At 41.8% G+C, this 13,300-nt stretch overlaps 1 protein-coding gene across 1 annotated transcript in view; it reads left to right on the top strand.

Moving 5' to 3' along the window:
• The window catches only part of Slc24a3 (solute carrier family 24 member 3), a 448,141-nt gene that overhangs the window by 396,932 nt on the left and 37,909 nt on the right, over positions 1–13,300 (top strand). The window contains exons 8-9 of the mRNA XM_026400702.2: positions 2,617–2,670; positions 11,488–11,621. Coding sequence (XP_026256487.2) covers positions 2,617–2,670; positions 11,488–11,621 — 188 coding nt within the window. The remainder of the gene's footprint in view (positions 1–2,616; positions 2,671–11,487; positions 11,622–13,300) is intronic.

Here is a 13,300-nt window from a genome sequence, read left to right as displayed (position 1 = left end):
TATCTCTTTGGTTACAACTAGGTCTGCCTTAACCAACAAATGGCCAGATTTGGGTAAAGGGTTAGACTTACAATTTTAGATCAATAACTTACAATTTTAGATCAATAACTATTCATCCTCTGGGACTAGAGATGGGATTTACCTTCCTTGAGATCATTTGCTGCCTAAACCAGGTAGGGTTCTATTCTAAGGCAAGAGGCAGGAGAATGTATGTTAGGTACTTATCCCAAAGACACTTAAGATAGAAAGCATCCGAGACCCACCTATTGGGGTGTATTCTCAACTTGCAGAGCAAGATCCACGAGTCCATGATGGTCACTCAGCCAGGTTCACAACGTCAGAAGGAATCTGGAATGTGTGTTCTGGGAGTCTGAAGACCCCGGGATGATGTTTTATGTCTTCTTTTGATTCTCAAGTTGTGACTTTGGGAGAGAAACCGTGGGCCATGACCTGGAAACTCTCTTCCTGAGCTATTGTGATTAGGACGTCAGAGCAGTGCCCTCCGGATGTGCACAGAGAGTAGCAACCCAGTCCAAGAAAGAACGATCTTTCACAGGAGAATCAGGCACCCGTTGAAAGTGTTTCCAAATGGAATTCTGGGAATGGGAAGAAACAAACCAAGGTCCTACTCCAGAACTGGATCCTCAGAGAGCAGCAATGAGCTGTGGTCAGGAGAGGAAGGTGGAGAAGAGGCCCAGCATCCCAGGGAAGAAGAGTAGGAAGGAGGGGAAGGAGACCCATGGGACTTCAGAGACCTGGAGATGGATCCAGTCCACCTAACTTGTTTCCTCAGCACCTGGTGTGTGCCACGCTGTTCCAGAGCTGGACACATAACCTAGAATCAAGCTCAGCACTGACCTGAGGCTCCCACAGGCCAGAGGGGAGGCAGGTGGCTGACATGTAATCATGGGTTCACTTAGAGATGCTCATGGCACATGGGAAAGGAACCCCAAAGAGCACTGATGATCAGACACTTGATCAGACCACAAAAGCCAAGGGGGGATGGCACAGAGACCTCAAAGAGACAAAGACATTCATTCAACATAGGGGAGGCCTCCTGTGAACCCTGATTCCAGAGGCCCACAAAGTTAACTTGAAAAGCCAAAGAAAGCAGGCCTCCCTGAAAAATGGCCAGAGGGAACCTGGTTGGAATATACCAACAGAAGGACTTGTTCTGAGCAAAAATAAACTCTAAAAGTCTCAAAGAGTTCAAAAGAGTATAAATATACCTTTTTAGAAATTGCTGGCGTTAACTCAACCTGTCCATAACATTTCATGGAAGCTGGTTTATTTTTCAGTGACCTCCAATTGAGTCTTTTAAAAATCCATCTTTCTTCTAATTGAATGCTGGGAAAGAAGTTGAACTTTCCCATGAAGTTTACACTACACATACATGTACATTTGTTTCAGGGAATTGACGGTGTGAGAGTTAGACGAGAGGCACTTGGAGATATTTGCCATGTGGATTGGCAGTGGGGACACTGAGATGGAGTGGCCCCAACCCTTTGATGAGAAGAGAGGGCAATGATTCAGGCAGAAGGTGGAGGAGATTGGACACCTTGATGCCTTCTCCCAAACCCTGATCACTACTATAGAAATGCAGTAGACAAGTACATCTTTGCAGGGGTGTGGAGGTGTGGTAGCTCACTGGGTGGACATACTTACAATTTATGTGCCCAGTCCCCTGTTTAACAGTGATCTGGCCTCTCTCCAACTCCTCACTTTCAGAAATGCCATATTTTTTTTAAAACATGTATGTCTGTCCTTTATACATGTGGCCAAATATTTATCTACGATCAGCTCCTAAACATGAAATTTGAAAAGAAGGATAGCCGTAACCTGGAATTTCCCCCTCAGAACCTTCTCCAGTCACCTTCTCTTGAAGGCAGAATTACTCCCTGAATTAGCTAATGTATCTTGACAACCAAAAGGGAGCTCAGAACACAAGATCCCAGTGTTTTGGTGGGAAGTTACTAAAAAACAAAAGGAAATAAAAGATATATATTCAAATTATAAGAAGCTCAAACATTTCATTAGTTTTTTCTTCCTTTCTCTGAACTTTTTTCCTTCCCACTCATTCTACCCATGCACACACACTCTCTCTCTCCCCCTCCCTGCTTTTTTCTTGCTCTCTCTCTCTCTCTCCCTCTCTCTGTCTCTATCTCTATGTGTCTCTCTGTCTCTGTGTGTCTCTGTGTCCCTCTCCTATTTCTCTCTGGCCCCTACCCTTTCTTCCTAGCTCCTACGTAATTAACTACCCCTCGACCTCCCCATCTATTTATTCCTCTAGTCTCAGTTTGCTCTTTGTAAATGCGTCTGAATAATCTCAGTGGATGATTAGGCCATGGACAGGTTTATACACGGAGGCCTGTGTTCAGCTGTCCAGGAGCTCTTTAGTAACAAGAGAGGAAGGAGCATTGTTTCCCTTTGGGTGGAAAAGAAAGAGAAAGATCATTGAAGACTACTTACAGTGTGAAAAATGTCTATAGACTAGAGACCACCTGCATTGCCCCCCTGGCCATTCAGACAGACTCAGATGTATTCTGTGTGGACTGGTGGGCTTCACGGCTGCCTACCCATGACCACCTTCTTTAACTGTTCTTGTTTTGTGTGCAGGTGGGAGTCTCTGGTCCTCGTGCTGATGTACCTGATCTACATTGTTATCATGAAGTAAGTGAAATACCTCCTTCATTTCCTTTCCAAAACTGTTTCCTACCTCTAGCACAATGTGAGAAGAGGAGTAGGGGAGAGGGCCGGTATCCAATTGGGTTTTCAGTGTCCACTCTCACAGACTCACTGGGCTCTTCTGCAACCTATTGAGAACCTCTGTGCTTCTCATTGGTGATAATAGCAGTAAATTCTTCCAACCTATATGTGATGCCAGAATTAAAGCCTGGGTGTTTCACTCAAGAACTTTTCTAGAAACTTTGCTCCTTGAGGATTTGGCAGTCTTGCTTTGGATTGTCTCTTGCATAAGAAAAGAGGTAAATCATCTTTCTATGTGCATGGAGGGACAAGGGTCACAGGGAGATGACTGAAACCATGAAGCACATATCTGCAGACTTCCATTACTCCTGTTGTATTCGTCATCGATTTCTGCTATACCAATGCCTAGTGGCTAAAAACCATAAACGTGTTTTCTAAGAGTTGGAATCCAGAACTTCCTTAACTGCAGAGTTCTATCTCAGAGTCTCCCATGAGATTGCAGGTGAGATGTTGGCTAGGACTGCCATCGTATACTTGATTTGATGGCAGACCTGCCTCGGGGATGACCCCCACTCACATGGCTAGTGGGCTGAGGCTGGCTGCTGGTTAGAGGGCTTGGTTCCTCACCACGTGAGCTTCTCCTTAGAGCTATTGAGTGACTTCACTCAGAGTGAGTAATACCACAGTGATAAAGAGAGAGAACTCTTTCTATAATCCCATCTCAGAAGTCACATGTCATTACTTTTGCCATATTCTTTTTACTAGAACTAAGTCACTCAGTGCAGGCCAAACTCAAGGGCTCTAATTTACCCATTGAAAGGAAGCGTGTTAGAAGATTTGTTGATATATTTTTATTTTTTAAAATAAATGATATCAAAATGCATTACAATTTTTATTACATGTATACAGCACGATTTTTCATTTCTCTGGTATGTAAAGTATATTGACACCAATTCATGTCTATATACAGGTACTTTGGATAATGATGTCTATCACATTCCACCATCCTTGCTAATCCCCTGCCCACTTCCTTTCCCTCCCACCCCTCCGCCCTATCTAGAATTGATCTATTCCTCCCATGCTCCCCTTCCCTAGATGCCCTTCAGTGAATGATTGGATTAAAAAATATGGAACATATACACAATGGAATTTTACTCAGCAATAAAAGAGAATAAAATCATGGCATTTGCAGGTAAATGGATGGCGTTGGAGAAAACAATGCTAAGTGAAGTTAGCCAATCCCAAAAAACCAAATGCCGAATGTTTTTCTCTGATATAAGGAGGCTGACTCATGTTGATACATTTTGAAACCACCATATTATATGTTATTTTCCCTCATGGAATCAGAGTCGTCTTCGTTTTTACCAAGAAGGATATTGCTGATGTCTCCTGTACTCTAAGTGACATGTAAGCCCCATGGTTTTGAAACTGCTAGCTCATGTTCATGTCACTGAGATGAAGAGCTTATAAATAATGCAGAGCTGTAGCTGCCAGTCCCCTGTGGAAGCTTGTTTCTTTTACTCTAAATTAGCTCCTAGATTCCCCAGCGTGTGTAACTACAGAACTGACCACCTTCTCAAGGTTCAAGAAAACAGAGAACTATCAGAAATTTGCAGTTTGGACACATCAGGCAGCAGTCTGACTTGTTAGGTTTTTCTTTCTGGTAAGGCCTGGCAAAAGTTAATTCTGGCCACCAGTGACAGGGATCTGTTAGGAGAAACCAGTACGGCCACTGGCAAACATCACAGCAACCTCAATGTAGAAACTAGCCAGGGTGGTGTTCAGGTTAGTCTGTAAGTACTCTGCTCCCCATCTCAATATGGCGTCCAACTTTTGCCAGAAAGACTGTCTAATGGGCAATGTGGACCCAATATCTGAGTTTCCTGACTGAATATGAGATTTCTAGAGTAGGACCTCCCTCCAACATATCCTTGTGTGAAGTTACCAGGAGGCAACGGAAGAAGAAACCAAAAGTCACACACCATAGAACGAAACATCTTCCAGAGTTGGCCCAAAGGCTTTCCAGAGTTTCTAGTCTCCAAAGGAGAAGGCTTTAAAGATGGGAACCACCATTTTACTCCTGTTTACCTCAAGTAACAAAACCACGCAGGGCATCGATGGCGCAGTGGAGAGGCCTCAAACCACACGTACAGACTCCTTCAGTGTTCTCTATTTAATCATTACACCTTCTTAAAAAAAAAAAAGAGAAAACTTTTCGAAGCTCTAAGTTTGAGTTCTCAAAGACTCAAGTATTCTCTTCTTCCCTTTTGAGAAGGGGAATTTGCCATTTATTTTAGGAAGAATCCATAGGATGTCTGCTGGATACCCAACATTGACCTTGGGCTTGAATCTGAATTTTGATGAAAGTATGTCCCATCATGAATTCACTAGGGACTTTCCAGAATGAGGTGGGCCTCAAGTACATGGTGGTTCTAATAAGGGAAGGGAAGTTAACAATTTTTGCTCAAATGACTTCCAAGGGCACTGGATCCCTTTTCTGAGCCATTATAAAAGCCCATGTGCTGTTGCCTGGGCATGCAGACCTTTAAGCAAACGCATCCTTTCCTCTCCTCCAAATCATAGCAAATGCGGAAGCTAACGAGGTGTGTTTCTGCTGAGGCTTCAGCTTTGCCAACGTTCCAGCTGTTCCATTCCAGCAGGATACAAATAAAAGAGCCGATGGAAGCTACCGTGCTCGTGGAATTTTCTGCATAAATTCTGGTCCCGAGTTCCTAAAATGAAAACTCTGCTCTTTAGCCATCCCCCTCTGCAATCAGAGACTTTAATCATTGGGTTTTATAAAATCTGATTTATAAAATTGCATGCTTCGCAATAAAATAGCTTCAGGGTGCAAGCACAAAATTTAAAACATTCAATTAAAAATATAAAACAGAGCAACTGTAATAAAAGAAATAAAGCTGCCTCCTGGGTAGATGGCTTTTTAAAATGACTTTATACATTCTATTTGAAGGTCCAAAAGCAATTTTGGATTGGCCAGATAGGTAGAAACCTGAAGGGGAAATGTGTCCTACGTGGCCTTGGCAAGGATTGTTTCAGTACATATTGTACACCGCTTTGGGATGTGTTCCCCAATGAGGCAGAATGTTCTGGTGGGTGAGAACAAGTGCTTCACATGCAGTCCTGGCAGCAGGCCTCACCCTTTTCAGTCATTAGCTATTCTGTTATTTTGAATCTCAGTTTTCCCTTCTGCAAAACAGGAATAATAGTTCCTACCTCACAGGGTTTTTTTTTTAAATAAGGATGGAATGTGGCAGCTCAGTTATTAACCCAATATCTGCTTTCAAGAAAGCCCTCATTGTATGGTTTTGCTATTCTGTTATCCAAACCTTGATAAATGCATGATATGCAGTTATACTTTAAAATACTCATGCAAGTCAGTATTTATACGGGGACAATGATTTCTGAGTCAAGATGGCAGAAGCCCTGTCAATCTCCCTGTTGTAGGGCATTCTGGTCAAATCCAGAAGGTGGGGAAATCTTTTCAGTAAAGAGAAGATTGAATGTACACAAAAGTCAACAGAATAGTAAGACAAATTCCATGTGCTCACCACTGACCCAACAACCCCCTACCCACACTGTGTGTTTCCCGCCCCCACCCCACATCACTTTGAAACCCCATGGTCCAAAAACACTTTTAGTATATTTTTCTAGAAGGACTTATTTTTTAACATAGCCATAGTATTATTATCATACCTAAAATTAGTGCTCATTTCTTAATATCATAAAATATCCAATCAGTGTTCAAATTTCCAATGGTCTCATAAATGTCATAATTTACAGTTTTCATTTAGTCTCATAAATATCATAAACATTTTTTATTTTTTTTTTTTCACTTTTTTTTTTTTTATTGGTCGTTCATAACATTACATAGTTCTTAATACATCATATTACACGGTTTGATTCAAGTGGATTATGAACTCCCGCTTTTACCCCGTATACAAATTGCTGTATCACATCAGTTACCCTTCCATTGATTGACATATTGCCTTTCTAGTGTCTGATGTATTCTGCTGTCTGTCCTATTGTCTACTATCCCCCCTCCCCTCCCCTCCCCTCCCCTTTTCTCTCTCTACCCCTTCTACTGTAAATCATTTCTTCCATTTGTATTCTCTTGACTTACCCCTCCTTTCCTCTTATATGACATTTTGTATAACCCTGAGGATCGCCTTCCATTTCCATGCAATTTCCCTTCTCACTCCCTTTCCCTCCCACCTCTCATCCCCGTTTACTGTAAATATTCCTCTCAAGCTCTTCGTCCCTACCCTGTCCTTGTTTACACCCCTTATATCAAAGGAGTCATTTGGTATTTATTTTTTAAAGATTGACTAGCTTCACTTAGCATAATCTGCTCTAATGCCATCCATTTCCCTCCAAATTCTATGATTTTGTCATTTTTTAATGCAGAGTAATACTCCATAGTGTATAAATGCCACATTTTTTTTTATCCATTCATCTATTGAAGGGCATCTAGGCTGGTTCCACAGTCTTGCTATCGTGAATTGAGCTGCTATGAACATCGATGTAGCAGTGTCCCTGTAGCATGCTTTTGTTAGGGCTTTAGGGAATAGACCGAGAAGGGGAATAGCTGGGTCAAATGGTGGTTCCATTCCCAGCTTTCCGAGAAATCTCCATACTGCTTTCCAAATTGGCTGCACCAATTTGCAGTCCCACCAGCAATGAACAAGAGTGCCCTTTTCCCCGCATCCTCTCCAGCACTTATTGTTGTTTGACTTCCTAATGGCTGCCAGTCTTACTGGAGTGAGATGGTATCTTAGGGTAGTTTTGATTTGCATTTCTCTGACTGCTAGCGATGGTGAGCATTTTTTCATGTACTTGTTGATTGATTGTATATCCTCCTCTGAGAAGTGTCTGTTCAGGTCCTTGGCCCATTTATTGATTGGGTTATTTGTTATCTTATTGTCTAATTTTTTGAGTTCTTTGTATATTCTGGTTATTAGGGCTCTATCTGAAGTGTGTGGAGTAAAGATTTGTTCCCAGGATGTAGGCTCCCTATTTATCTCTCTTATTGTTTCTTTTGCTGAGAAAAAACTTTTTAGTTTGAGTAAGTCCCATTTGTTGATTTTATTTGTTAACTCTAGCGCTATGGGTGTCCTATTGAGGAATTTGGAGCCCGATCCCACAGCGTGTAGATCATAACCAACTTTTTGTTCTATCAGATGCCGTGTCTCTGATTTAATATCAAGCTCCTTGATCCATTTTGAGTTAACTTTTGTGCACGGTGAGAGATAGGGATTCAGATTCATTTTGGTGCAAATGGATTTCCAGTTTTCCCAGCACCATTTGTTGAAGATGCTATCCTTCCTCCATTGCATGCTTTTAGCCCCTTTATCAAAAATAAGATAGTTGTAGTTTTGTGGATTGGTTACTGTGTCCTCTATTCTGTACCATTGGTCCACCCGCCTGTTTTGGTACCAGTACCATGCTGTTTTTGTTACTATTGCTCTGTAGTATAGTTTGAAGTCTGGTATCGCTATACCGCCTGATTCACACTTCCTGCTTAGTATTGTTTTTGCTATTCTGGGTCTTTTATTATTCCATATGAATTTCATGATTCTTTTATCGATTTCTACAAGATATGCTGTTGGGATTTTGATTGGCATTGCATTGAACTTATATAGGACTTTTGGTAATATCGCCATTTTGATGATGTTAGTTCTGCCTATCCATGAGCAGGGTATATTTTTCCATCTTCTAAGGTCTTCTTCTATGTCTTTCTTTAGGGATCTGTAATTTTCATTGTATAAATCTTTCACCTCTTTTGTTAGGTTGATTCCCAAGTATTTTATTTTTTTGGGGGATATTGTGAATGGAGTAGTTGTCCTCATTTCCGTTTCAGAGGATTTGTCGCTGATATACAGGAATGCCTTCGATTTATGCGTGTTGATCTTATATCCTGCCACTTTGCTGAATTCATTTATTAGCTCTAATAGCTTCTTTGTAGACCCTTTTGGGTCTGCTAGGTATAGAATCATATCATCTGCAAATAGTGATAATTTAAGTTCTTCTTTTCCTATTTTTATGCCTTTAATTTCTTTTGACTGTCTAATTGCTCTGGCCAGTGTTTCGAGGACTATGTTGAACAGAAGTGGTGAGAGAGGGCATCCCTGTCTTGTACCAGATCTTAGAGGGAATGCCTTCAGTTTTTCTCCATTCAGAATGATGCTGGCCTGTGGCTTATCATAGATTGCTTTTACAATGTTGAGGTATGATCCTGTTATCCCTAAATTTTCTAGCGTTTTGAACATAAAGGGATGCTGTACTTTGTCGAATGCTTTTTCTGCATCTATTGAGATGATCATATGGTTCTTATTTTTAAGTCTATTGATGTGGTGAATAACATTTATTGATTTCCGTATATTAAACCAGCCTTGCATCCCAGGGATGAATCCTACTTGATCATGATGTATAATTTTTTTGATATGTATTTGAATCCGATTCGCCAGAATTTTAAAAGCTGCAAGAGAAAGAAAGCAGATTACATTTAGGGGTAAACCAATCAGGATAACAGCTGATCTCTCAACACAGACTCTGAAAGCTAGAAGATCCTGGAATAACATATTTCAAACACTGAAAGACAATGGGCTCCAACCAAGAATCGTGTATCCGGCGAAATTAAGCTTCAGGTTAGAAGATGAAATTAAAACCTTCCACAATAAACAAAAGTTAAAAGAATTCGCAGCTAGAAAACCTTCTCTTCAAAAAATCCTTGGCAAAACATTACAGGAAGAGGAAATGGAAAATAACATTGAAAACCAACAATGGGAGGTAGGACAGTAAAGGGGGGAAAGTAGTGAAAGAGGATAACAAATCAGGTTTAGTAACATCAATAAACAAATATGGATAGAAGAACAAACCATATCTCAATAATAACCCTAAATGTTAATGGCTTAAACTCACCAATTAAGAGACACAGGCTAGTGGAATGGATCCAAAAACAAGACCCAACAATATGCTGTCTACAGGAGACACATTTGATAGGAAAAGATATTCATAGACTGAAGGTGAAAGGTTGGGAAAAATCATATCACTCATATGGACCGCGGAAACAAGCAGGAGTGTCCATACTCATATCATAAACATTTTTTAAATCAGAATCCAAATGAATTCTACTCATTATAATTGGTTGTACCATGTTTTAGATCTCTTTTCATCTACATAAACTCTCCCTTGTGTGTGTGTGTGTGTGTTTGTGTGTGTGCATGCATACATTTCCTTGTGATTTTTTCTTTGACAAAGTTTGGTTATCTGATCTGCAGAGATTGCCATGGTTTAGAAATTGATAATTACATCTTGTGGTTTAGTGTAATCTGTTCATTTGGCCTCTGTGTTTCCTGTATGTCAGTGTTTGATCCAATTCAGGGCAAATTATGTTCCAAGTCAGTGGGGAGTTCCTCCATCAGGAGGCACATCAGTGTTGCTTCTGTTTGTGATGCCCACTATCTGGATTGGTGACTTAGTGAAGGATTGTTAAACACTGATGTTCTAACTCTGGCCCCACCTCTTCCAGGATCAGCCTGTTCACTTCCCTTTACACAGCCAACATCCATCACTTGTGACTAGTCTTCTGGCCTTCTCATGCAATGTAGGAACAACCACTGGGGACTGCAGGAATGGGCTCCTGGAAGAGGAGGCCCAGCCACAGAGGGCCCCTGATGACTATCAGATTCCCATAGGCAACCCACTCCCAAGGGGCACAGACTGAAGAACCAGGTACAAGTGACCCAGAGGACCTCATGTCCGTCTGTAGCAACAAAAGGGATGTGAATAGGAGGGGAGACAGGTTGAGGGGTCTGCCAGCTGGCCATTTAGAGTTGCTACACTTGGCTGCTGTTCCTGTGTGAGGCCAGAGGTCAAGCTAGGTGAGACTCCTCAGTGGGTTGTTCCAGGGCCAATAGTCCATGGAGCCTTTAGATCTTTGAGACAGGGAAAGAGCAGTAGTGACTCAAAGATCTCTGGAAACCCTGCCCAACTTTGCTTATACACTTTGCTCATAAGTTTTCATGAACTTTGTAGGATTACTGTATGGTAATCCTCTAATACACAAGATCGAGGGACCAGAACATTTACCTGCCAAAAGCTTCCTGGGAGCTTATGTGAACCTCTTTCCTTCCAACACAGGTCTGCTGGAGCATGCGAGAAACGCTGCACAATGTTTTCACTCCATCATTCTGGAGAATTGTATAGCCCTGAATTTTTTCATAAAGCCAATATCTCATTGCACAATAGTAATAGAGTCACAGGATAAAACCTGTGGCCACAGGAAACTAAACACAGACGCCCAGATGGCCATCCAACCTGTAACATAGACCAGCCTTTAGGTGACAGTAGGGGCAGGACCCCTCACCTTCTCCCATAAAGCAAAAGCCCTGGGGACATGGCCAGAGGGAAGTGGACCCTGACTGCCCTCTGGGCCTATCACAGTCCTCCCATTACACACCGGGTAAGGGAGCTCCATCCCAGAGGTCTTACCATTGACTTTGAAGAGGTGGTAAAGGAAGCAGAGTGCCATGGTTGATCTGTAGGATGGCGGTTTGACTTTCCCTTGCAGTACTTCTTTCATCTGAGACGGGAAACAAGCTTCATATTCTGAGGGGAAATGAGGGAAGAAATAAGAACAATCGTAACCAGAGGCATTGGACGGGAGCATCTACACGGGAGCTCAGAGACACTTAGGGAACGCTGGGGAATGGGAGGAGCGGTCAAGGCTGATGGACAGCTTCCATTTACTCTTTTGCTCAGATATAATGCCTGCATACATCAGTGCTTCGAAAGGAGGACAAAAGGTGCTGGGAACATGGTCAATGGGTTGGCCAACAATGCCGAAATTGACGACAGCAGCAATTGCGACGCAACTGTGGTGCTACTTAAGAAAGGTAAGCAGCAGGTCCAGGTGCCCAAGAAGCCCCTCTGCCCTCTCTCCTAGCCACACCCAGGGGGCACATCCTGGCTGTCCTTGAGGGAGCACTGTTCCAAGAGAGGACAGGAAACAGCAATTTGAGTCCTCCCACCTGACCTTTGGTGGCATCACAGGACTGTCTCATACTTGGCCATGAGCCAACTCACCAAGCCCCATGGAGAGCCTTAAGGAATACATTTTCTGTGGAGGTGATACAGGGAAATGAGGACAAGATGGCCAGTGAGAGAAGACCAAAGGTTCCGAGGTATTGGTTCCATCCTATTTGGGCCATGTGACCATGAAGCGAGTTACTTAATCTCTCTGAACCTCATTCTTTTCTTTGGGAAATGGAAATTATTTTTGTAATGAAGAAAGCTGACCAAGTATATAAATGAGTTCAGTGCCAGGCTCCATAAATGACTGATGCTCTTAGTACATTACTACATCTATTCAGATTCACTTTCAGGTCACATTAACTCAGTTTCCAAATTGCCAAAGGAAAATAACTTTTCTTTTCAGAGTAATTCTTATATTCAATCTATTCCCACAAAGCAGTTGATATACGAAGGGAAAAGATGTGTTGAACTTTGATAAATAATATTTTTTTTCATGAAGAAACACAGAAAATTGTCAATTAATTTTCCTGAACTGTATTTCATTTTTCATTTATTTTTTTTTAAATCCCTTGAAATATGTCCCATATGGTTGCTTGGCAGGAATAAAAGCAAAAAAAAAAAAAAGAAATTAGAAAATATTAGGTTATTTTCAAATATATCTCTGACTCTGGGTAACTATTGAAGTTTTAAAAATAAAATATTCAGTATATTTTTTAATGTTTAACAATAAAAGCTTAAGTGTTATTTAGTACCATTCCATGCAAGGATATTATTTAGTTTCTTCTCTTCTGGGTAGTTTACATCCATAAAAGGAATATCCTAGGGGACCGCAGAGAGCTACCTAAAGTGAATCAGTGTTTCCAGAGATCATCTCATGGTTTAGTAGCCTGGAAAACAGCAGCCAGCACCGAGAGGCTGAGGCAGGCCCCCGTGAGCCATGTGCACCTGTTGTTCATTCAGCCAGAGGGGCTGGGCCTCGGCAGAAGAATTTTTTTTTTCAGGCCTCCCACCAAATCACTGTACAGGACCTATACCTGCCCCACTCTGAATATCAGTTCCCTGCAGTAGACAGCTCCCCCATAGCCCATTCCCCACAATCAGCTCTGCTCATGGGCTGGGCTGCAGGAGGTGTACAGTTCCTCACCATGACCTCCCTGGGCCCTAAAGTCAGTACTCAGCACTTAATACCTCAATATAAATGTCACTGTGACTTGAAGGGTAGACAGGATTACTAAAGGTTATTGGGATGTTTCTGGTACCCCACATCTAAATGGTAGGAAAAGAATCCTTTGAGGACAGGAAGGAATTCTCTGATGTTATCATTTTTTTCTTACCATAGTGATGAATGACACTTGATTTGTTTCAAGTCATTTCAAATGAGCTTTTAATAAGGCCCATGGAGGAGCTGGGGTCATGGCTCAGTGGGTAGAGCACTTGCCTACCATGCGCGAGGCACTGGGTTTGATCTCCAACACCTCATAAAAGAATAAATAAATAAATAAACAAACAAACAAAATAAAGGTATTGTGTCCATCTACAA

The sequence above is a fragment of the Urocitellus parryii genome, chromosome 6 (genome assembly GCF_045843805.1).
Source record: "Urocitellus parryii isolate mUroPar1 chromosome 6, mUroPar1.hap1, whole genome shotgun sequence".
Lineage (NCBI taxonomy): Eukaryota > Metazoa > Chordata > Mammalia > Rodentia > Sciuridae > Urocitellus > Urocitellus parryii.
This window is presented reverse-complemented; position numbering and strand designations above follow the sequence as displayed.